This window comes from Portunus trituberculatus, chromosome 16 (genome assembly GCF_017591435.1).
Source record: "Portunus trituberculatus isolate SZX2019 chromosome 16, ASM1759143v1, whole genome shotgun sequence".
Lineage (NCBI taxonomy): Eukaryota > Metazoa > Arthropoda > Malacostraca > Decapoda > Portunidae > Portunus > Portunus trituberculatus.
Genome location: NC_059270.1, coordinates 976060 through 1000781, shown reverse-complemented (window position 1 = coordinate 1000781; position 24722 = coordinate 976060). Strand labels below are relative to the sequence as shown.

The 24722-nt window shown below is 40.9% G+C and overlaps 1 protein-coding gene across 1 annotated transcript in view; it reads left to right on the top strand.

The window, feature by feature from the left end:
* The window catches only part of LOC123504465 (mediator of RNA polymerase II transcription subunit 12-like protein), a 50633-nt gene that overhangs the window by 18725 nt on the left and 7186 nt on the right, over positions 1–24722 (top strand). The window contains 29 exon segments of the mRNA XM_045254989.1: positions 615–796; positions 967–1164; positions 1605–1725; positions 2223–2338; positions 3075–3206; positions 3474–3600; positions 4512–4648; positions 5075–5205; positions 8927–9108; positions 9442–9654; positions 9859–9963; positions 10680–10801; positions 10892–11007; positions 11271–11424; positions 11901–11999; positions 12439–12623; positions 13091–13179; positions 13616–13815; positions 13817–13934; positions 15928–16150; positions 16518–16647; positions 16998–17153; positions 17318–17466; positions 17835–17928; positions 18615–18755; positions 18921–19056; positions 19965–20145; positions 20299–20731; positions 21152–21694. Of these exon segments, the coding sequence (XP_045110924.1) occupies positions 615–796; positions 967–1164; positions 1605–1725; positions 2223–2338; positions 3075–3206; positions 3474–3600; positions 4512–4648; positions 5075–5205; positions 8927–9108; positions 9442–9654; positions 9859–9963; positions 10680–10801; positions 10892–11007; positions 11271–11424; positions 11901–11999; positions 12439–12623; positions 13091–13179; positions 13616–13815; positions 13817–13934; positions 15928–16150; positions 16518–16647; positions 16998–17153; positions 17318–17466; positions 17835–17928; positions 18615–18755; positions 18921–19056; positions 19965–20145; positions 20299–20731; positions 21152–21694 (4913 nt within the window).

Below are 24722 nucleotides of genomic sequence, written 5' to 3'. Positions count from 1 at the left end.
GCATTCAATAGTGTGCGTGGCTACTACCACTACAATACAGTTTACTACTGAAACTATACAAAAGATGGTGGGGCACACAGCCACCCAACAAACACACTGGTGACCACAGCCACCAACAGCAAACAGGACGAAACAATAACGCGTCCCTCCGCGTGCGCCACACCCGAGTGGACGAACGCACAACAGGAAATGCAGCCCCAACCGGCTACACTTTCCTCAGGACAACAAGCCCGTTGTCCTACACAGCCACGGTCTACCCAGTAGCAAGCCAGCTACTCAACAGGAGGGCACAACTCCCAGACCAATGACTAGCGAGTAACAAGAACAGCCCAGCAACACGTGTCTCCACCCTGTGCCAGAAACCAAGAGCGCATGTGTCTACCTCCGCTGAAGACTGGCTGATTACTAATGTGAAGCTCGCAGGCGCACAAAATGGTGGAAACAAAGAGAGGGGGTTTGGCCGCACAACGGAACAGCAACAGCCCGCGCTTGGGCCAGAGGCTACACATATAATATAATCAAATAAATAATGCGCTGCCCCTCACAATATCAATTGACAAAGAACATATCACTGTATTGATTTGATTGCAATGAATTGTCTTTTTTTCCCACAGATGAGAATGCATTGTCTGTACGGTCTCAAGAGTTTGGTAATTTGGTGCTGTTATTCTCTGAGCTAATTCGTCAAGATGTGTTCAGTCACGACACATACATGTGCACCCTCATCTCCCGGGGAGACTTGGCCACCGGCACTCCCGATCTGAAGGCGGACTCGTCGTTTGGGGAGAAGAAAGAAGTAAGCTGTTTTACTGTTCTTGAATCAACATCATTCTAAAAGTTTCAATTTACTCACTTTTATTTCACACTTTGGTTTGTTGTGCCTTTCATGTTGATAAAGAGTTTAGGGTTATGGATGCTGACTTGGCCATGGCTGTGTGTAAAGTATCATAATTTGCCTCGTTTCAGGACGGCACTGATAACATTGACGATGACCTTGGGAAGATATTACAAAAGATTGCAGTCAACACCAGCTTGGAGGAGTCGGGCTCAGGGGGAAGAGGAGAGCTGGGAGTGGAGGGCAAGCAGCGACCACCAAGGCACCTTGTGTATGCCCAGCACTTTCCCCTCCCTCAGGATGACGCTTACATGCATGAGATCAACCAGGTAAACTCTGGAACTCCCTGCCTGCTTCTATACTTTCATTTTCCTACGACTTGACTTCATTTAAGAGAGAGGTTTCAAGACATTTGTCCCAAACCTTTGGTTAACTCTATTAATCTTCAGGGAACTGGCAATCACATGGGCCTTTTTGTTGCCTGTGGCCAGTATCCCCTCTTGTTTTAAAAAAAGTAGTTATCCCACAAACACACCTTTCCATTATGAAGGAAATATAGCCATCTATCCTTTTGCACCATGAATATTTCTCCATCATTGACTTAAATGCTCAGAAATTGCTTGATCATCATACATTTACCAGAAGTCATCTACATAATTTGGAAAGTAATCTTGTAGTTTTAACTCTTGAAAACTGTCTCACATGTTGGATGCCTGTAGGAAATATGAGTGAACTGATTGTCACTGGAGTGATTTGTTGGATCTTGCAGCGGTACGTGTTGCTTTATGGAGTGGGCAAGGCAAGGGATGAAGCTCGAGCTGCTGTCAAGAAACTAACAAAGGAAATCAGCAAACTGTTCAGTAAGAAATGCAGTAATGACATCGCAGAAGGTAAGAGGTTTGTTGTGTTTTGTATCCATACCATATATAGAAAATTGTCACCTCTGATGTGGGGTCAGTATTCAGAAATGCTTTGCTCCCTCACCACGACTATTTTCAAAGGCTACAGAGATGATTAGCTGAGTTCTCAAGGGTAATGTAAAAATCTTGTTAATCTGTCACTAGGATACCAAAAAACCAGGCTAAACATGCATCACTTCAACTAAAGTCATTTGGAAGCTGTGGAGGTTTGAGGCAGAAGTGTTTTAGAATGTGGTCCTTGTGCTGTTAGTGGATGGTGAAGTTTGGAATGCATCTCCATATTGCTTACCTTCATTAAAAGATTTCAGAGTTATTCTTGGTAGTGTAGCTTTTAATATCAGTATCTAGCAGTATATTTTATTGTCGCTATTATTTCTCTTATTTTAGAAGTTTACATCACTTGAAAATATAAAACCCAAAATTTAAACAAGTCTTTTAGTTTGTATCATGTATTTTTTTATTTTCAGGCGGCAAAGTAAAGAAATCATCACGTGGAGAATTTAATTTTGAGAACATTTTGAGTCGCTTCTGTGCCCTGTCTTACTTTGACCAGCACCACATCACCAGCACTGTGGCCTCCCAGGTAAGACTCTGCTCACTGTCTCTTTGCCCTAAAGTTTCTATTTGTCATGTGTCTTGGCTTTAAATACACAGCATTGTCATATTTATCACTGAAATGTTGAATAGTCTAAAGATTTGCTTTTATTGCCTCACTTCTTTGCCTTTGGATCCCTATTAGCTGACTGGACCAGATCTAGAGGAACTTCCTTTCTTGGCTATTGAAGCTTCATCTTTGCACATTTATTAACCTCTTCAGTGTCATGACAATGTTTCATATTTATTCTGGTTACTTCTTGGTAATTTTATACGGCTTCAGAAATGCAGGTGCGGATTAAAATAGTGAAGTGGCCATTAATCTTCTGACTTCTATAGACCCTTCCTAATATAAATAAAGTTGATTAATCATACCCAAAACTCATGGTAAAATTGCATCACAGAACTGAAAGGGTTAATAAATATTGCATTTGTTTCAGAGGTACTAAATAAATGTCACTGCAAATTATACCCTCCTCAGATGTCAAAAATGCATGCAAAATCTAAAACAGTGTCCAGTATTCACACATAATCATTACAAACATTCGTTTTCCATGGCAATACAGTAAAGCTCTGGCCTCCTAAGATCACTATGGTTTACTGAAGTTATGTGTAAGTTATGTACCAGTTCTCATGCATCACAAGGACACACTCAGAATGCCACACCATGAACACTAGCAGGCTAATGTAAGTCAAGTTTTAACCATTATTCATTGTCTTTCCAGGTCCTTGAAATGCTGTCAGGTTGTGGTTCCGGGATGTCCAACTACTTGCCCACCCATGACCACATTGCCTTCCTTATGGATCTTATGGAGGTGGCTCTCAATGTGCACGGCCTTATTGAACTCTGCATCCAGGTCTGATTTTTTTTTTTACGAATCTCTCTCTCTCGTGATTATAGCCAATATATAACTTTAAATACATCATGTCTTCAGCACACCACTTATTACTTGACCCCACTTGGTATTAGAGCCATTAATTCTGACTTGCCTGTTGCCTAACCATGACCTTATCCTTGCCATCAGTTCCATGTGCCCTAACCTTTCACAGGGGCCAATAATAATCTAGATTTACTTAAGATAATTTTTCTAGTGGTATAGATGGTTGATTTTTGGGGGTTACAGATCATAAAGGAAGTGAATGAGATAGAGGCTCAGTTGGTGGAGCGAGGATGCCTGGCTGGCTGGTACTGCCCCACGCTGCTGCTTCATGTGGTGGGAGTGCTCAGGAAGTACCACTGCTGCCTGCTGGGTGAGTGTTCTGTTAAGCTTGGAACGTATTAACTCCTTTGATACCGAGACACATTTTTACCTGTTTTTGGTGTGATTAGACAATTTTATTTGCATTAGAAAGGATCTATGGAGGTCTGATGATTAATGGCCACAGTCTTCACTATTGTAATCTCCACATAAGTTTCTAAAGCTGTGTAAAATCACCAAATAGTAAGCAATGAAAATGTGTCCTGGTACGGAAGGGGTTAAAGAATAATTTTTCTGGAATCACCTTTTTTAATCTGTATGTGATATAATTGTTATTTCATCAGGTTTTTATTTTATCTGGGAAATCTGGGCTAAGGGCAACAAAAGCGATTAAACAAAACAACCAGTTAGATGCCAGTCCCCAAGCAGGTGTGAGAGAGTTAGCCAAAAAGAATGAGATAAATGTCTTGAAACCTCCCTCTTAAATGAGTTTAGGTCATAGGAAGATGGAAATAGAGAAGCAGGCTGGGAGGTCTAGAGTTTAGTTGTGGTGCTGTTGGTAGTAATAATGGTAGCAGTAATGGTGGTGATGGTAGTAGTAGAGGCACAAGGAAAAAAGTATTGTTTGGTTAGGCAGTGGTGTACGCTCTCCTGTCATGGCTGCCCCTTAGAGGACACTCACTTGGTTATACATTCTTTATAAGGCTGATTCTTTAAAGGTTTAGTGAATTTTGTTACCTAGAGTGTCATTCATATTTATTTACTTATTTTATTATTTTTCTTTTTTTTATTTAGTTTTTTCTTGAGAGGATTGACCAAGGGCAATAAGAATATAAAGAAAAAAGGTCCACTCAGTCACCAGTCTCCTTACAGAGCCGATAGAATTAGCCAAAGGACAGGGACAAATGTGTTGATAAATGACCTGATGGTGCTTGTGGTGGTGATGAATGTTTGCTGTTTCAGTGTCACAGGAGCAGACCTCGGCCATCTTTGAAGGGTTGTGTCGGCTGGTGAAGGCCAACCCCTCAGAGTGTACCTCCCCAGAGCGAGTGGTCTTCTCCTACCTCTATGATCTGTACGCCTCCTGCTCCTTCCTCAAGGTAAACTGTGTGGAGGATTGCTTCATTTGGATCTGAATTTGTTGATGGGCTGGAGGAAATAATACTAATTCTCTTATGTCAATCTTAATCTTTCAGTGCCATGCCATGTTTTCATATTCATTTTGGTTACTATTTGATTATTTACAGCTTCAGAAACTTGTGTGGAATTAGAATAGTAAAGACTGGCCAGTAATCTTGTGATATCCATTGACCCTTCCTAATGCAAATAAAGTTTTCTTATCATAGCCCCCCGAAAAAATCATGGTAAAAATGCATCCCAATATATACCCAAGGAGTTAAATTTATTCACGGATTGGAGCAAATGAAACAAATTCTTTTATAGCTCAATAAATGAATAATATGAATTTGCTATATCTTGCAAGGGTGTCTGTGTCTTTTTTCACTCATTTAGAATTATCTTTTCAGTCGAAGCACCATGAAATCTTCTCCACCATGTACCCCAAGCTGAAGCAGACACTGTACGCCAGCATCACCCCGGCACAGGGCACTTACCGCTGGAATTTGCAGTTTATGGAAGATTACATAAAGAATCCAAAGTAAGTAATCTCCAGCACTCTTGTAGTACTCATGTGTCATCATTATTTTCATCTATATCACTAATATTATATCACACCTTTTCTTATTCTGGATAGACTGACAGACTGAACATGAGGGAGCAGTTTGTAATATCCATCATGCACTAAATTTCAGGCTTATTTAGGGTTATGGATTTGTTTGAATTGTGTAACTGAGACTGATGAACATTTAGATATTTGACCATCTTCCCTCTATTAGCAAGAGAGGAATGGTGTGTGGGTGGGTGGGTGGTGTGGTGCTAGTGCTGGGTTTGTTTGAAGTGTTCATTGTTCAGCCTCAGTTCTGGATTAGGCATTTAATGTTTTATCATATTAGGATCTCACCCTGTAATTTTGTTAGTGTAAGTTTGAATCACCCTATTTATATCCACACAGTAGTACCCTGATTTGTGGCTAACTATGTGGATGAACAACTTGTAAGACATGCTTAAATACAAGTGTTAAAATTTTTTCAATTATTTCAAGGCAAAGTTACTCATTCTGTGCACCTTCAAGACTAAAGAGATCATTTTCTTGTTCTTGATGTAGCAAAATTGATAAAATTACAAACTAATTGGTTACATAAAAGATTTTACATCTTATTAGCATATTGCATAGATTAGAGATCAAGTACAATGTTGAGCTTGTTGAAGCAGATGATGCATGCTGCTCTTTGCATGGTGCTGTTATGTTGATGGAACTCCACTACTCGATGAACTGTTCATAGTTCTAGAGTTGAGCTTTGTTTCTTGCCAAGATTAGCCACTTTCTAACTCAGTAGCAATAATGAATAGAGCACTGATCATAGAACACAGTTTCTAACAGATGTGTATCACTTGCACCATCAAAAGCCAAAAGAAAGATTTAGTTAATATGGAAGGTTTAAGAATAGCATATATCTAATACACAAAATTTTTCTACCTAGTTCTTGATTGGTATGCTTCCCTGAGACCCATGTGTGTTACAGTTTATTATGCATCCACATTATCATCACAAGTCCAGACTTACTTGCTCAATTGCCTCAGGTCCCCTATTATGGGAAACCTGCAGCTCCCAAGAATCCAGCAAAGGCCAGCAGCAGGACCCAAAGAGCTCCCAGTGAGGTTGTGTTATAAGTGTCTTTTTTTGCTAAGCAGGGAAAGGAGGAATTGTGTGTTCTGTGTTTTTTCTGTGGTGTCAGTGTCTAAGGCAAGTTGGTGCCAGGATGGAATAAATTTGTGTTGATTCTAATGTGTTAATCCGAGGTGTTGTTAAACGAGTCATTAAAGTGTGACTTGCATTTGCTTGGACGGTGTTATTCTGGTGAGTGTTTCAGAAGGGTGATGAGAACAGTCATTGTCCAGTCAGTCCCTGTAAGGCCTGTTGGGTAGGCTGTGCCCTGTGTTTCAAAGCAGAATCTGTTTTTGAAAGTTGGAGTTAGGCTTACTCATAGGCCCTTCAGGACTGGGACACATTTTTCCTTGAGATTTGTGTATAATAGACCATTGTATTTACACTAGGAAGGGTCTGTGGAGATCAGAAGTTTAATGGCCACAATTTTCACCATCTTAATTCCCCACATGAATTTCTGGAGCTGTATAAAATCAGCAAATTACTAGTAAGCAGAATGAATATTGAAACACATCATGGTACTGAAGGGGTTAAATGTTTTCCGTCAGTTTACTTTAAAATCTGTCTCTGAAAACTCTTGGATGATTTAGGTCCATGGCAGACAACATCCATTTATTCTCTCTCTCTCTCTCTCTCTCTCTCTCTCTCTCTCTCTCTCTCTCTCTCTCTCTCTCTCTCTCTCTCTCTCTCTCTCTCTCTCTCTCTCTCTCTCTCCCCTCCAGCAAATACAGTGCACAGTCCTCACCATCATTCACTATTCCTCAACCATTAGTCTATTAGGTGACACACTCTATCAAAACTTGAATCAATTTACTTCTCTTTTTGAAACATGGGACCAAACTTTCAGATTATTGTTCTCTTACACTGACCTGATATACTGGATAAGGAGGGGAATGAGGCTGGGAGAAAAGAAGCCAGAGAACTGGGCATAACGCACTCATAGCAGGCTGCAACAAGGGTCCATGTGCCAACCTCTGTCAAATGGAGTTAAAAATGTATTCTGTTATATAATTTCCCCTGCATCTTAAAAATAACAGTGTGATTGTGTCTGTTTGTGAGTGCAGCTAATGTTCATTAAGCATAGTAGTGTTATTTCTAAAGTGTATGGGAAATTATAGAATAGGATGTATTTCCAACTCCATTTTAGTGTGTTCGGGGATTGGCCTCTTGTCATAGCCAGCTGCTTTTGTATAATGCTGTGTGCTAACCAACCAGTAGTGAGGGAGGACAAATACCTGTAGTCTGAAGTGGGCAGAGTTGGGTATGCAATGTATCAATCCTTTCTCCCATCCTTTCAGTCTCACTCTTCACTGTAGCACTGTCCTATATCAGTGAGATCACATTCCACCCACAGCCTCTGCTTAGTATACCATGAGATGAGTGATATTTTTAGCCCCTTCAGTTCTGGGACACATTTTTACTTTGAGATTTGTGTACAATAGGACCATTTTATTGACATTAGGAAGAGTCTATGGAGGTCAGAAGATTAACAGCCACAGTCTTCACTATTTTGATCCCCACATAAGTTTCTGAAAATGAATGAAATCCCCAAATAGTAAACAAAATGAATATGGAAACACATCATGGTACTGAAGGGGTTAAACTGTGTATCGCTGGAAGGTGTGATTTGATTAGTTTGAGACCAGGCAGTGTGTGTGCCAGTGTTAAGATAGTCAAAAGAATATAGGAAGTGTTAGGGAAAGAAGACATGTTGATACTGTCAGCTGATTCATTGAATATTCTGGAGGTGAACCTTGGAACTGTAATTTAGTCTGCAAACTGGCCATGTGGATATGTCAAACACACATGCCACCCCATGATTCAGAATTTGTCAGTCATGTTAGCAGCCTTGAAGTTGAGGTTGGCAAGCCTGAGTGCTGATTTATAAATGAGAAGAAAGGAAAATATATATGTGTATATATTAAACAATAACAAAAGCAACCAAGTAGATAACAGTATATTTATACGTTATTTCAGATTTTTGTTAATTGCAAAGATGAAGACTAAGAAACCTGCCTTCTTTATGCTGATCAGGGACATGGGCAGCAGACTCACCACCAGCTTGTTCAATTGCTCTCTTTTAAAAGGCTGAAACCTCCAATTTAACCTTTGAATGAGAGTAAAAGAAAATGCTAATTTGAGTGATTTGAATATATTTGTACAGTCGAGATACTTTTTACCTCAAATTGGAGAATAAAATCTTTCCAAATGGGATTAGCAAACCAGTACATTCTTGGCCAAAAGTTCCAGTCATGTCATTCAGGTTACTCTGCGCTTTCCAAAATGTTAGAGAAGTGGTCGGTAACCGGAATGTTTAATGAATTGGCTAATTATCACCTGCTTAGTTTAATGGGAAAATTCACTCGCCATATGTTACACTATTCAGCTGTTTGTACTCTATATCTTATCTTCAGTTCTGTAATGTAATAATTTTAACAGCACGATTATAACTGTCATTACATCATGTTTTGTGGTGTGATGTGACAGGTTTTTTTTCTTCAGGAACACTAATTATGAGATGATTTATCTGTTGTTTATTGTGTTTGAGTAGTAAGTTTTGTAAACATTCCTTGAATCTGTCCATTCTTGCCAGATTGAAAGTTGATGCAGGGATCCTGAAGCAGCTGACGGACCCCACCAACCGGTACAGCTTTGTGTGTAATGCAATCATTGATGCCTGTTCTCCCAACACCTCCAATGAGAAGCTGAATGACATGGCTATCCTGTGTGCAGAGCTGACAGCCTCCTGCAATGCACTCTCGGCTGAGTGGTTAGGTGAGAGAATAGTTACTGAGATCGTGATTGTGACTGATAAATCCTTTAGCCATTGTAATCAGTTGTATGAAGACCAATACTTGTAAATATTTGTTGTATACTTATTTCAGCCAAGTTTGGTGAGCATATCCAGCAAAATTTTATTTAATCAATGAATTGTGATGAAATCTTGGTGGTTAAAAATTCCAAGGACTTCAGTTCATTAGCATAAGGACAGTGAAGTTGTAGAGTAGTAATAGAAAGGTAAATATCCAGCGAAGGGAAGAAAGGAGAAAATTGTCATTTGTAATTCCTGTGTGGCTCTGTGATGTATGGTGTATTTTCATGTTACAGGAGTGTTGAATGCTCTGTGTTGCTCCTCCAAGGACAGCCCAGGATACATTGATGTGCTGGGACAAGTTGGTCTGCGTGACCCTCACTCCACGCCCACCATCCACAGCTCCCTGGCAGTGTTCACGGCAATACTCATCGCTCGCCACTGCTTCACTCTCCCTGATTTCCTCAAGTGTGTTGCTTTGCCGTCTTTAATGGAAGCATGGAACACAGGTAAGAAGCTAACTGGGCCTCTCAGATACTGAAGAGCACAATAATTCCTAATGATAACTTTTCCCTGCAGAACCACAAAATATCTCCTCTGATGTTTGGTAAAAAAAATAACTGTTCAAATAGCAGAGGACATGAATTCATTATTGTCTTAAACTAAGCCTCATTTGACATTACAAGTAATAAAATGATGATTCTGCCACTCAGGGGAGGGCAACCCTGATGCTGAGCCTGGTGCCCGCCTCACCTGCCACCTGCTGCTGCGCATCTTCAAGAGTGTGGACACGCCGCAGCCAGCACAGTACTCAGCAGGTCAGTGCTTCTGCAGCCTCATATTACACGCATACCTTTATATTGTACTAATTGATGTTTGTCTTAATATTGACTCTCATGCTATATTTATACTCATTTTCTTCATGAACTAGGTAGCCATAAACCTTCCCACTCTTCCTTGTAACCCAGTTGTGCAAAGATCACTTTTTTCATTCCTCTTCCCTCCAGTCAGTAACTATGCAAGATCTCACTGGAGTGTCTGCAGCCCTTGGCCAAATTTATCTTGCTACTATTCCCTCTGAACACACATTTACATGTTTTAATCAGTGAAGAGTATTTCATCATTGAATAATTGTTCAGATGATCTAGGATTATTTCCTGATGTTAAACTTGAAGCTCCTATGATTTGATATTCAGATATTCATATGTAAATTTGTGGCAGTTCCAGTGTAATTATCAACTTTCATAGGTGTAACTCCGACATGCTCTCCAAATGGTATTCATACATATCTTGTATTTGTATCCTACAGCCTTGACTTGTGTGTTAGGCCACTCTGAAAGAAAATAAGCTTGTTCCATTTGATTTTTTCCATACCATCAAGGTTTTCATGTGAAGAAAACCACCTTAAACAAATTTACTGTCTCTCTCTGACACATCCTTATCTAGGAAGCTGTCTTTAGTGTCACTCCCTTTATGAAGCAAATCCTGCAAATCAAATCCTTCATCTTTATACAGTGTTTGTTGTTTTGTTCAGGTTCGTCCCAGAGTGTGCCAGCTGGAATGTCACAGCGCAGCATCCGTCTGAGCTGTGACCGCCACCTGCTGGCTGCCGCCCACACAGCCATCACCCTGAGTCCTCTTCTGGCTGTCCTCAAGGTACCACCACTTCTATTCTTTTTTGACTGTAAAAAAATATTTGTTTCATATTTTATGCCACTTGGAATTGATTTTATATTTACTTTCCAGGCAATGTTGATTGTCAGTGATGTTCTGAGTGGACAGAGCAAAAGTCAGGCTTCTATATCTGATATCCTTGGAACGTCTGACTTAGGTAGTGGCTCCAATGATTCAGATATGATGGGGTAAGTACAAGGCTCTCTCTATCTCTCACTCAGTTAGGTAAAGTGTGAATTACTTCCCGTGGCTGCCCAGAAAGGTAGCCAAACTGTAGTGAGTGACTCAATCTTCATGTTATTAGGAGTAATTCACTTGCTTGAATTAACTACTTTGTAATTAGAAACAGGAATTTGAAGAAAAGCATAATTTTTTTCATTGCTTTTTTTTTTTTTTTTCTTTTCATCTCTTGTTTATATTTTTAAGAAATTAATGAGATCAAACTCTGCAGGAAAGATGCAGAGAAAGCCAGCCTGGCTGACTTTGCCCGCTATGCCTTGAGGCAAATCTGTTCCCAAGAGTGGGTGAGGGAACGCTGCCTCAAGATTCCTGAGGAGCTGTGCAGCGCTGAAAACCTCCTGGACAGCGCCCTCACTCCCAGACAGGTGAGCGTGATGGATAGATTTCTTTTTCTTTTATTCAAGAGGGGAAAGCTAGCCAAGGGCAACATAAAGATAAAAAAAAAGGCCCTGTTTAGTTACCAGTTCCCTTACAGGTCTAAGAGTTAGCCCAAATAAACAGATAAATGTCTGTATCTGCCATGGCTTGTGAGATCTTTACACTTAAGGGAACAAGCCCTTTTATTACACTAACAGTATAGTGATTCTTGTGTCATGTCATTATCTCTATCTTGGTTGAACTAGGAAACACTTGTACCGTACAAGAAGGAAAGATTGTAAAGACTTGTTTCCTCTGATAATTTGGTTAGAATGGCTTGACTGTACAAAACAGGTAATATTTGTTTCATTCTTCTCAGGATTCCTGTCAGTGGAAATGCATGCTTGTCTTTTATTTAAAACTTGCCAAGATGGTTTGGTTAACTGAATTTATTTGCCTGGTTGACCTTTTTGCTTTGCTTCAGGCCCAGAGACTGCTGCACCAGATCTGCCACCCTGACTCCCCCAGCACTCACAATGACTCCTCGCAAGACCAGCGCACCATCATCTCCCACATTCTCCAGGTGAGCCAGTGGTGGTGTATCTTTAGAATAACTTACAGAAAATAAGCTTATTAGTTTGGTTTTCCACTTTTTCTTTGAATTCAGGAGACGTTAAATTGAAAAACTCAGTTGGCCTGTAGGACAATTTTTTACATCCTCAATTAAGAACCATCACAATTATATGAAATGGATAAAAAAATAGGAAATGTGTGTGGAAGGAATTATTCAACAAGACTTGCCTCTTTTACACCCAGCAGCAACATATCTTCTTGCATGCCAGTCTCATGATAGAGTGTGCCTGCAGCTGACTTGTGACAGATGATAGGAATGGGAACTGAGAGATGCCTTTAGTATTTCCAGTGTTGGAGAAGTATAGTAATGTATAGAGGGAGGACAAATGAGTGTAAAGGTAAGGAAACACAGGCTGGATCAGTAATGTTTGTAAATAATAACACATCAGGACCTCGATGAGTGGAGCTTACGGATCTCTTGGCTGGACCTGCACTTGATGTATGAGCAGCAGCGAGGCTCACCCCAGGAGCTGAACACCTGGCTGGACAACGTGGCCCAGGCAGCCATAGAAGTGTTCCACCTCAACCACGACCAGGACCAGTCTCCCATGTCACACTCACTCTCCAATCACCGGTAACTGTCCCTCGTCTCTTAAGTGTGTGTTGGTATTTATCTCAAAGAACAATAAAACAACACTAGGCTCCCTATTTTTTATTCATTTTTTTTATGTAAGGGGGAAAGTGGCTTAGGGCAACAAAAAATTTTAAAAAAGGCCCACTTATTTGCCAGTTCCCTTGCTGGTCGAAGGGTCAGCCGAAATAAAGGGACAAATGTCTTCTGTATTTCCATCTTCTTATGACCTGAACTTATTTAAGAGGGAGGTCTAAATACATTTATTCCATTCCTTCGACTAATTCTCTCAGACCTACTCAGTGGGCCTTTTTGTGTAATAATTTTTGTTTCTCTTGGCTAGATTTCCCTTCTTACATTAAAAATGAATAAATAAATACTCCAGATCAGTTATTCATCATTTACTTGAACATAATTTTGATCCTAAGACATGAACAGTGTGTATTCATTGTGCCTTTGCAACATTTCAGGACTTGTAAGCCTCAGTCAATATGCCTCGTGGCTCCCCTCATCTCCAAGCTCCCCAAGGCTGTGCAGGGCAGAGTGCTCAAGGTGGCAGGTATGTGATGGACTGAGAACTGTGTTGTGTTGAGCTTGTGAGGCATTGAACAACATACGGTTTACACTGCCACAGTCTAAATTGCTAGAGTGATAGTTTAGAAGTTGGATTTGCTGTTGCTTCTCTGTATAAGATGCTTAGTTCATGCTGAGTTAGGTATCTGCTAAGAAATATTGAGAGTTGCTGGATAGAGTCATCTTAGGAATTGATAGATCTTTCATAAGGAATAGGATGTGTTTACTTGCTTGGTTGTGCTAGAATAAGACTGTCAAAATGAAAAGGTATCTTATCCTGTAAATTTTGAAATTGGAACATGGTTTTCTATGAACTTTGCTGAAAATCTATATTATTGTCCAAATTTCATAAGATTAATTGAGTAGCAACTAATACTACTATCTTTTCTTCATTTATTTATTATTTATTTTTCCTCTTCTAGGTCAAGTACTGGAGTCTGTAAACTTTGGAGCATACTCTGGTAACTCAAAGCCGACAGATGATGAGACGACTACTACTGAGGGTGTGGTGACCAGCCCCCCACCTAGCCACAGCCAGCCTAGCAGTGTGAGCAGCAGCAACGGGATGGAGAATGTTTGTGGTGGCAGGTCTCTGGGACACTGGCCCCTGGCGTCTCACCGTCCCTTTCCTACAGTTGGTGCTGATGTGTCTGGACGGCCAGGACGACCAGCTATCTGAACTGTTAGAGTCTTTAAGAACACAGCTCACACAGTCACTCTTCTATCCAAAAGAGGTATGACTTTGCACCTTTGTCTGTTATTAACCTAAGTTATGTAAGATAAATCATACAGTTAATGGTAACCAATACAAATGTCTTATCCTGACTTAGTTCAGCTGTATAGTGGCATCAGAATAAGAGTGTTCCCTATTTGTCACAATGGGATGTTACTGAAGTGGATTAAGAGATCATTGCAAGATACCTCCTTGAGATCAGAGTCCCAGAATTTAGGCCTTTACCTACATTATACCTCCCTCTATCTTACATACTTTTACTGCAATCTAGGAAATGGTAAGTAATTTATTTTAATTAAGAACTTAGACAATAAAAAAAAAAGCCAACATTATAAATAACATTGTACAATTTTGGTTTGCAACAAAGATTTGGCATTCCTGTTTTTGTTGTGCCTAAACGTCTAAGGAATCTTGCTTCTGAGTCAACAATTTTGAGGAAAGTCACTTGGTCTCATCTTGGTAGAGTTTAATACCATCTGCATTCAGAGGCAGTGTGGAGCATGAATGGCTGTTTTGTGGCTTTAGTGACATTACTTGCATGAGACAGTAGAGTTGAGTCCTGCTTTCAGTAACAGTGAACTATGACATAAACTCTTGAATTGAGGAACCCCAGGAATGTTGCTATTTTATCATCTTTATTGCAGACTCACTAAGTGTTGTATAGCTATATTTATACTTCTTGTTTTCCGTACTGTACCTGAACTGTCTTGTCTTAGTGGTGAAATGGGAATGGCACAATGGAAGTGAATTTTATAGATATGACTTGAGCTTTTTCTTCAGTTATTTTATTTTTATTTATTTATTTATTTATTATTTTTATTTATTTCTTTTTTTTTTTTTTCAATTCCTTGAGATTTACACAGTCCCTTTGAGTAATCAGGAAACCAGACCTTATTGATTTTTTCTTCTTTTTTTAATGTAACAGCAAATGCCTCATTGGATTCATATTTAGGATCAGAATCAGAATGAAGTTACTGTTGAGAAGCATTTGATAGTGCTGGATGAACATGTATTTAACATTAACCCTTCAGTGCTGTGATGCATTTCCATATTCATTCTGCTTAGTATTTGGTGATTTTATACAGCTTCAGAAACTTGTGTAGGGTATTAAAATAGTGAAGACTTTGGCCATCAATCTTCTGACCTCCGTAGACTCTCCTAGTGCAGATAAAATTGTCTAATCACACCCAAACTCATGGTAAAGATATATCCTGAAGGGCTTTAGGTTGACAAGAAAATTATTGTGGGCAGCAAATCGAATGAGTTGAAATGAATATGGATAGAGAAAAGACTGATTGAAATTTGGATGGAAAAAAAAGTTTGATGTGATGAGGCATAAAAGCAAAGGTGATGCAGTTCTAATGTGTCCTGGAATGGTGGGTGGTGGTGGTGGTGGTGGTGGTGGTGGTGGTGGTGGTGGTGGTGGTTACTACTGAAGAAAATAAGAGGGGTACTAATGAATGCAATAGGAATTTTAAGAAATAGGGAGGCAGTGTGTGGAAATGGAATGAGGGGTGAGGTGTTGAGGTGTGCAGAGCCTGACTGAATGGATGCACGAAATCACACAGGAAGGTAGAAAATATATTCGGCGTACAAGGATAAAGGCAGGAAAAATTTGTGAGATTTGTTACCATTCCTGAAATGTTTTATAGTTAGAAGGTTTTATGGAGAGATTGTAAGTGAAAGTGGTGTAGAACTTTAAATGATTAGGTTAATGAAGAGTAAGAAAGGTTTTAGAGAAAGTAGCCTTCATGGAGTTTTTAGGAAGGGACGTAAGGTATAGCTATGTACACACCTGTTATGTATTTACCTGTCACTGTATTATTATGACAGCTGATATTTTGCATTTCATTTCATGTTTTATTTTTGTTCCTATTCTCTATTTTAGAAGTGAAGGGATAGCATTCTTTTTTCTTTTTTTTCAATTATTTAGCATTAGTTGATTAGAGATTACTATTTAGGATGGTGTACTTTGAGTGTTGCTCTGTGCACTCTCCAACACACTACATGTTATGCAGGAAAAACCCGGAGCACTGCAAGTGACGTTCCCCGAAGACTGTCGGAGTCGGCAGCTGATGCTGGAAGCTCTGAGTCTGAGGTTTGCACTTGTGGGAGGACTGTTTGACTTCATCACTTCCTCTTACTCCAACTCCATCATCACTGAGTGGGCGCTGCTGCTTGTCAACCTCATCACCTTTGGAGTCATAGATCTAACAAACAACAGGTGAGATGTTTGTTTTTATCTCGATGGTGATACAAAAGTAACCAATGATTCTTCCTTTGCAATAATTCATTTACTTGAAAAATTAAGCTATGGTCAGTCTCAGGTGTCTAAGGTTTCACGCCCAGTACACCTTATGTGTTGTTGATCCTGAATTGTCTCGCCTGCCTGCTAGTGGAAACTGTCTTGATTGTTTGACATATTTGTGTTTCAATGAATCAAGGGTTTGAATATAACGATGCTATTTGATGAACAGACTTTTTGAGTTTTTCGTATGATTGATAATTTTACCTTTGAAGATGTTAGTTTGAAGTTGAGACTTTATTTCTTGTTAATTGTGTAACACTGATGCATTGTGTTGCTGTGGCAGTGAGCTGTTCAACACAGTGCTGGACATGCTGGCAACACTGATCCACTCCACCCTTATGTCCGACGCACCATCAGAGTCTCGAGAGGAGAACAGGAGACACTACTACAACTTGGTCAAGAAGATCAAAAAGGTAATACCAAATGTCCTAATTGTCCCTTGTGTACATTAGCATGAGAAGTACTGTAATGAAGGCTTTAGAGGTGAAGAATCAAGTTTAGCTCTTTGTGCAATTTGTAAGTGGAAGGAAATGGCTGTGGTAAGAAGTCCCTGCTTTCTCCTGTCTTTGCAAGAAGAGAACATTTAGGAAGAGAGAGGAGGATGCTCCTTCTCAAAGGGTGTTCCCAGGAGGAGCAAGGCATCATGGAGAAGATCAATAGAATGTTGCACTTGTGTGCAAAACTCTCTGGGTTATCCATTTATTATCATATGTGCTTTGCTTTGTGAAGATCATCGTAAGTGAGTAACATTGTTGTCTTTCAGGACATTGGTGAGCGAAACAACGTGTCGTTGCGACTGGTGCGTCAGCTCATTCCTCTGCCAAAGCTGCAGGCAGAGGTGATCACGCTGGAACCGTGGGGCTCAGTCACTGACACTAAAGGCAATCGCCTTCAAGAATTTGACAAGGATAAAAAGCATGTGAGTACACTATACATCAATATGCTCTTTATTGTTCTCTACCTCTCATTTCAGTTGCAAAATGTTTTTTTTTTTTTTTTCAATGAAATAACCTTGTTTTTATAGGTCCTACAAGCAGCAGGATTTTTTTTTTTTTTTACAATGAAAAAATCTTATTTTTATAGGGCCTACAAGCAGCAGAAAAGCAAAAGCTTAGTCCATGGGATCTCCTTGATGGACACCGCAACCCTGCTCCGCTCTCCTGGGCGTGGTTTGGAGCCACTCGGCTGGAGCGCAAACCTCTCAAGTACGAGGAGGCTCATCGCTTGCTGAGGTGGGTCACATTCCTGGAAGACCATAACTGGTCATTTCCTGTTATCCATTGTATCACTTTCTTCCTTAGAATTGTAATGTCACAGTGACCGAAAGGGATTGGTCATTTTAGAGGGATATTCAAGCTCTGCAGCAAGTATTGCCAGGTATTCTGTGTAAGTGAAGAAGCATTGCATAAAGTGATGCAAAGAGGACTGGTCACATCCCCTTTAGAGACATAAAAGTGAAAATACAAGGAAATGCTGCTTGTTTGTGAATGTATACATGGGGACACCCTATCATGGCTATCTCCTCCAAGGAAATGCCAAGCAGATATATTGGTAGAATGTAAAGAGCAAAGGTGAGCTAAACCAATATGTTTTGTTTCAGGTTCCACGCACACACAGTCACCAAGCCTCTGTCCTTCTACCTGGAGCCACCACCTCTCCCCCCTGAAGATTTGGAGCCAGTGCCAGACAAGCAGGTAATGCATGAAACCATTTGTTGGTCTTGTTACTTGATGGGTAGTCACTTCCATAAAGTCATTCCTAAAGTTAAATGGGTTCATTTTATAATTTGTTGTTCTGCTACACTAGAGGTCACAGAAGTTCAGCTTCTCCACATACACACTTGCTGAAATGTGTGTATGCATGTCAAGCATTCCTAGGATGAGTTACTTCAACAAACTGAAAGCAGAAATTATCAGTCACAAACAAGGAAATGAGTGGACAGTCTCCTGCTACAAACACATAATCACTGGCTTTACTTTTCCCATTCTTAGGAAGCCTTTAGATATATAAATGTTGCCGATTACTCCCTTTACCCACCACTGTTTACTTCCATTTCTGAATGTACCAAGGAAGCAACTGCATACCTGACTCATGCTATCTTCCATGACTTTCACTGTAATAGATTATATTCCATTGATAACTTCCGGGCATTACCTCATATGGTACAGTCATCTACATTGCATCTTGATGGGTAATTTGCTGTAGCACCCATAAATTGCTGTATTTTGCCAGGATTGAATTTATATAACTGAATATTTTCTGTAATAAACAGCTCTACCAACCAGAAACACCTGGCTTGCACAGTGGAGAGCATCAAGATATAATATGTTGCCATGGTTATAATATGTTGTCATGGTCAATCTTTTCTCTGCACCCTCAGCAAGTGAAGGAAGAAGTGAAGGCCCCAGACACCCCCACCTCTGACCAGTCCCCTCGAGGTGCCTCCAAACGGGGATGCAAAAACCAGCGCACTCGCCGCCGTGCATCTCGCCCCGTGCCCACCGTCAACAACATGGCCAGTGTAAGTTGCACCACACAGATCATGGCAAGATGTTCATTCCCCTCAGTGAGCAAAAATAAGCTGGATTTTTTCTTTATTTCACAAGGAATCAGGAATAATGGATTAAGATTACAGTACTACATAAAGCTTTGGATTTCATTACAATTGTATATTATTTTTTTTCAGCCAACTATGCAGGCCATGACCTACCAGCCCACAGGCTTCACAGGACCTGCACCCAACCAGTGGAACACAGGATTTGGTCAGCAGCAACCTCCACAGCAGCAGCAGCCATTCTTCAATCAGCAGCCCCTCCCACCAGGTACACCATCTTGCACACTCTAAAGACAACAACAGTGCTATATACCTAAAACTCTGCTGGTGTATCTCATTTTCTACCCCACATTGCTTTAAGTCCAAATCCTCTCTTAACAAATTCAGATGTCCATTGCGTAAAGATAATGTGAAGAGAGTACATCATGTGTTGGTCACAGGAAAGATATTGTTGGCCAGGTTAGGCTTGATGTTCATATACTACTTATCCCTGACTTGTATCCAAGGTCTGCTCTAGTGAGGTAGGGTGATATAGATAGAGGGGCTTTTATTCATCATTCAAGCACCTTCACTCCATTTACAAACCATAATGCCTTTAAAAACCATAATACCTTTTAATAACTGGCCTGCCACACCATAGGCTTTTAAGAATGCACCAAAGGACTTGAAAGAGAAACATTCACCAGACAAAAGAGGAAAGGAGGTTTTCATGGAGGCAGTCTTATCTCTCTTACAGTTCTCAAGAAGAAAGAAGTGAAAAATTTGTAAAGTTGATCGTACAACTTAATATTTTGTGATAGCTTGTCTGAAACTAGAAACTGGTGCCATGTGTTCCCAAGTGTGTGTGAGAATTTACAAGTACCTGTGCCATCGGGTGAATGTGTGATTGGCTGCTTCTGCGTGTTGATGCTGCTAACATTGCCATCCACATCCACCTTCATCAATTCTTTAAACTTCAGCCTCACAATTTAACATTCTAACTGGATTTTCTTTCTAGAGTAACATCAGTTTCTTGTTTAGCCTATTTTAGTGGACACCTTAAAAACTTGTGTAACTTAAAGTAACTTAAAATAAAGCCTTTCAAAATAATGGAGATGAAGGTGTTTGAGAATACAAGTTTTAGATCTTCCTTCATTTTATTATTACTGATAGTTCCCACTGTTTCTTGACCTGCAGCAAGTGGTACCAGGTTCTCCTCACCAATGTCACACAGTCGAGTGGCCATCCGGCAAATGCTTGGCCAGCGTCACCCTGGTGGTCCTCCTGCCATCATGACAGGCCAGCCCGCCAACCCAGCCTTCACCAACATGCCTACTGGGGCCATGACGGGGATGGCACGGCAGGGACCCATTCTCAGGTAATGTCATGATCTCAGCCAGGTATATAGACAAATTTTTTACAAATGTGTACCTATATGTGTGTATACAGCAAACTCCAATGCATTATCAGAACTCAGAATCAAAACATAACTTCAATGGATATTTTCTAAAACCTGTGCTTGCCTCAACAGACCAAACCTACGAGGTGGTCTGGGTGGACCCCAGCAAGGACCAATCTATGGCGCTGGTGGGGCCATGCAGGCCGGCCCCATGCCACAGGGAATGCCAGGCCAGGGAGGCCAGATGTACTCAGCCATGAGTGCAGCAGGACCAGGAGGGCCCCCTGGTGGGCCAGGTGGCCCGGGCCAGGGCAGCATGGGCCAGTATGGTACCTATCAACAAGGACCCATGCCTAGTGGCCAAATGATGGCTCAGGGCCCTGGTGGAGGCAGTGTGCCCACAGGGCCAGGTGGCCCACCTACCACCATGATGGGTCAGGGATACCAGCCTGGCTATCAGGGCAACCCCACCATGATGGGCCTGCGCCAGCAACAGCCAGGTGGTGCCTACATTGGCCAGGGCATGAGTCCATCACAAATTGTTCAGCGACCACAGTACATGCAGGTGAGTTCATTTAACACAACACCAAAACATTATTGCCATGTAATCGTGTGTTGGATTGCTACTGCGTCCCTTTCCCTTAAAACTGTAGACATGATAAGTGACACTAAAAAGTTAACATTTGATACTAGCACTATAGGTTTACAGAGTTAGTCCCAGCGTTGCTACCGTCAAGTGGCGGGTGCAGCAGGCAATGTGGGAGATCAGAGTAACAAGCCCCTCGTCATGACACACTTTACATATTTGGCCAACACCTGGAAACAAAGCATGCTCCTTGATTCAAATCAACTCGGTTAACAAGTAAAGTAGTACTTGCTGATTTACTCATTATTGAAATACAGATTTACTAGAGATCAGGATTTTTTTCTTCTTAACAAAATATATGAAGGAGTTTAGAGAGTACAGTAACGGTGTTGTCCTCAGGGTCCCAGTGCTAACGGCAGCATGGGCATGATGAGTGGAAACCAGGCATACACTCGTCCAGGCATGCAAGCCATGGGGCCTGGGCAGGGCATGGGCCCCGGTGCACAGGGCATGGGCCCTGGTGCACAAGGTATGGGCCCAGGTGCACAAGGCATGGGCCCAGGTGCACAGGGCATGGGCCCCACCAGTGCCAGTCTGATGAGGCAGCGCATGATGCTGGGCGGAGGACCCACGGCGGCCACACAGGCAGGGCCGGGAGGTCCTGGCCAAGGGGGAGCCCTCTTGACACATCTGCAGAGACCTATGGGTTCAGTACAACAGCAGCAGCAGCAGCAACAGCAGCAACAACAGCAACAGCAGCAACAACAGCAACAGCAACAACAACAGCAACAGCAGCAGCAACAACAGCAACAGCAGCAACAACAGCATCAACAACAGCACCAACAGCAGCAGCAACAACAACAGCAGCAGCAGCAACAACAACAGCAACAGCAACAACAACAACAGCAGCAGCAACAGCAGCAGCAGCAGCAACAACAACAGGTAATGATCAGTCTCCTTGTGCTCTTGGCTTCCCTCGCCACACATAATATTGGGAGCACTCACAGTACCAGTAAAGAAGTTCAATATTCAGGGTGTGTAGCTCTCTTGAATATTACACATTTGTGGATCATTGGTTCTGTAGAGTGGTGGTAGTGTAGATCTGACAATACAGGCAACCCTCATTCATGTTGCTTATCAGCAAAGATCACAATGTTACGTTTAAACTAAGCAAGTATCCATTCGTTACATTGACATTATTAACAAACTTTTATTCAAGGGAGAAGACATTACTGGAACACTTAAGCGAATGTAAGAAATGGCTGTCATGGTTGCAGCATCCACAGCTTGACAGCGGCACAGATGACTGTCTTTAAGATGTGGTTAGTTGAAGGTGATTATAGAGAAAGGCTAACATGAACTCGCCTCAAATTCTGAATCACAGAAGCAGACGAGTAAATAAACAAAAGGCTACTACCAACTTGTGATTCAGTCACAGACATATGTCCCTGACTTTTGGCTAACTCCATCAATCTTTAAGGGAACTGGCAATCAAGTGGGCCTTTTTTTATTTTGCCACCTTCCCCTTTTGCATAAAAAAAATATATATAAACCACTATTGTGTGTATGTATATGACGGATGCCTGTAAACTTATAGACATTTGTTTTTCATGAGGCAGTATTGTATAGTGGTTGTGTATTATTGATGTACACAAGATACAGAAGAGGGTCAAACGTAGAGGAATATGACGTCAGCACTTCACCAGCACCAGTGTTCCTTCCTTGATGTTGTGCACTAAACTATTTCATGTTTTAATGATGCACAACAGAGTCAATGTTAGTTCCCTCACTATTGATATTGAGGGTACATTCTAATTACTGATAGCTTTGTAGTAGTATTTCTAGATATCATGCAATCTGAGGAATTCATGTAGAGCAAGTTTCTCTCTCTCTCTCTCTCTCTCTCTCTCTCTCTCTCTCTCTCTCTCTCTCTCTCTCTCTCTCTCTCTCTCTCTCTCTCTCTCTCTCTCTCTCTCTCTCTCTCTCCCCATCCCCCATTGCACATAAACATTTGTATCTTTGCTTTCAGATGTCATACAGGTGGTAGGCACAGTCAATAGAGGGAGTCCAGACCACCTGCCTCTGACCCACAACACCACACAACAAGTGATGTCACACTGTAGGGCTGGTTAGTCCGCCACTAGTGCCAAGTGACCAGCTAGGCAGTAAAGCATGCGTCACCTTTGTAAGTCTCCTAGACAATACGTCGCAGTTGTGTCTCCTTCGTGTTTTAGGATAGAGTTAGCAGTGATGGATAGTAGTACAAATGTGGCAGGTTACAGGAAGCACCTCCAGGTAGCATTCACCCTCACTGACTCACTGATGGTCAGGAGAGATCGTTCTTCATTCTTACAATATGTACAAGTTTTGATATCCCACTTTGGATATCTATGAAATATATATTCTGTATTAAGTATTTGAATTGATGGGATGCACTGACATCATCTCTCGGCTCCTTTCCTGTCAGGTGATTCCTAGTCTGGCCGTGGTGGAATGTAATCATGTACTGTTTTCCCCCATCTGTTTTTAGGACATTCTTCTGCATTGAGGCCATTTGTGTAATCAGTGGCATTAATTAATTCATTTATCAAACTTAAATATAAGAATCCATCTCTTGCTACTTTAGAAATGGGGAGAAATAGGTGATTTAGACCCAAGTGACGTACCAGACACAAGTGAAAGAGTATCGCAGCTTTACTCTATTGCAATACTGATGACCTTCCACCATTGATATTCCCATGCTAGATCTGATACAGTGACAAGGAACTGAAGGTGTACTGTGCCTAGAGAGGGGAAGCTTTATCTATGGTTGAGTTGGTGGGTGATGGTTTGTGGGATGGTGGTGCAGCAACTTTTGCCAGATTTAATGAGAGTATCAAGTCAATTAGAAGAGACACTAACACTGTCTCAGGAATTTTTATCATGTAGGATTTTATTATGGTTGATGGAAATGGCACAAATGGCAAGGAGATGTTTCACCACAATATACATGACAGTGTACAGTGTATACCCACAAGTCCTTTCTTACAGTAGCTTAGTGCTGTATACGATTTATTTTTGTTTTGTTTTCATTTTAAGGATGGTGCAAAGTGTGTATAAATTGAAAACAGTTGTGGAATATTTTGGTCTGGGAGTCAAGGGTGTGGTGTACAGGATGTGTGGGAGATGGAATAGTTAGCTGCATTCACCTTGCTATAAAGAGATCTTGGGTTGAAGACTAACCAAACAGATATTAAGTCTTGTCTCTTCACCCCCAGAAAAACCAACTGTTCCCTTAACTTGCCTTGCATCAGACAAAACACATCTCTCAAATCTGTAAGAAAACTCCTCCGCACATTCAAATGACTCATTATTTAGGACACTTTGTTTGTATCTTTTCATTATTTCTACTTCTTTGTACACATTTAAAAAGCTGTAATATTTTGCAACCCACCACCAATCCCACTGAATGACCACTTGCAAGACAAATTATAGCATTGATTTCAGCACATTTACCATCAGTCACTAGGATACCATGACTTTTTTTTCCTATCTTCCCTCCTCTGGTCTCCTCTTCATTTACTACAATTACTAAATCATATCTCATGGAAACCCTCTCCTTGGTATTACAAAGATGTGTTAAGAATCACCACAAAACAATAAGGGGTTCAGGGTTAAAAATAGCCTGGCTCAGATCTCAACTCAAGACCTCTGGGTGACAAATTAAATGCTGTCACCATGAATAACCATAGTCTATTGTGTAACTGCATATATATAAGTAAAGAAAGTTAGTCACCTGTAATGATAAATGAGGTTCATGGTTGCTGTATGATGAGATAATTGAAAGTGAATGTAAACTAGAAATAAGGCAATTTGAAGGGAGTGAAAACAATGTAGTGATTGATTTTGATTGTTTATGTAAGATTTGTGTTGAATGCCCGAAAAGAATCTCTTAAGTAAACTAAATAGGGAAAGTGGAGGAGGTGTGTGA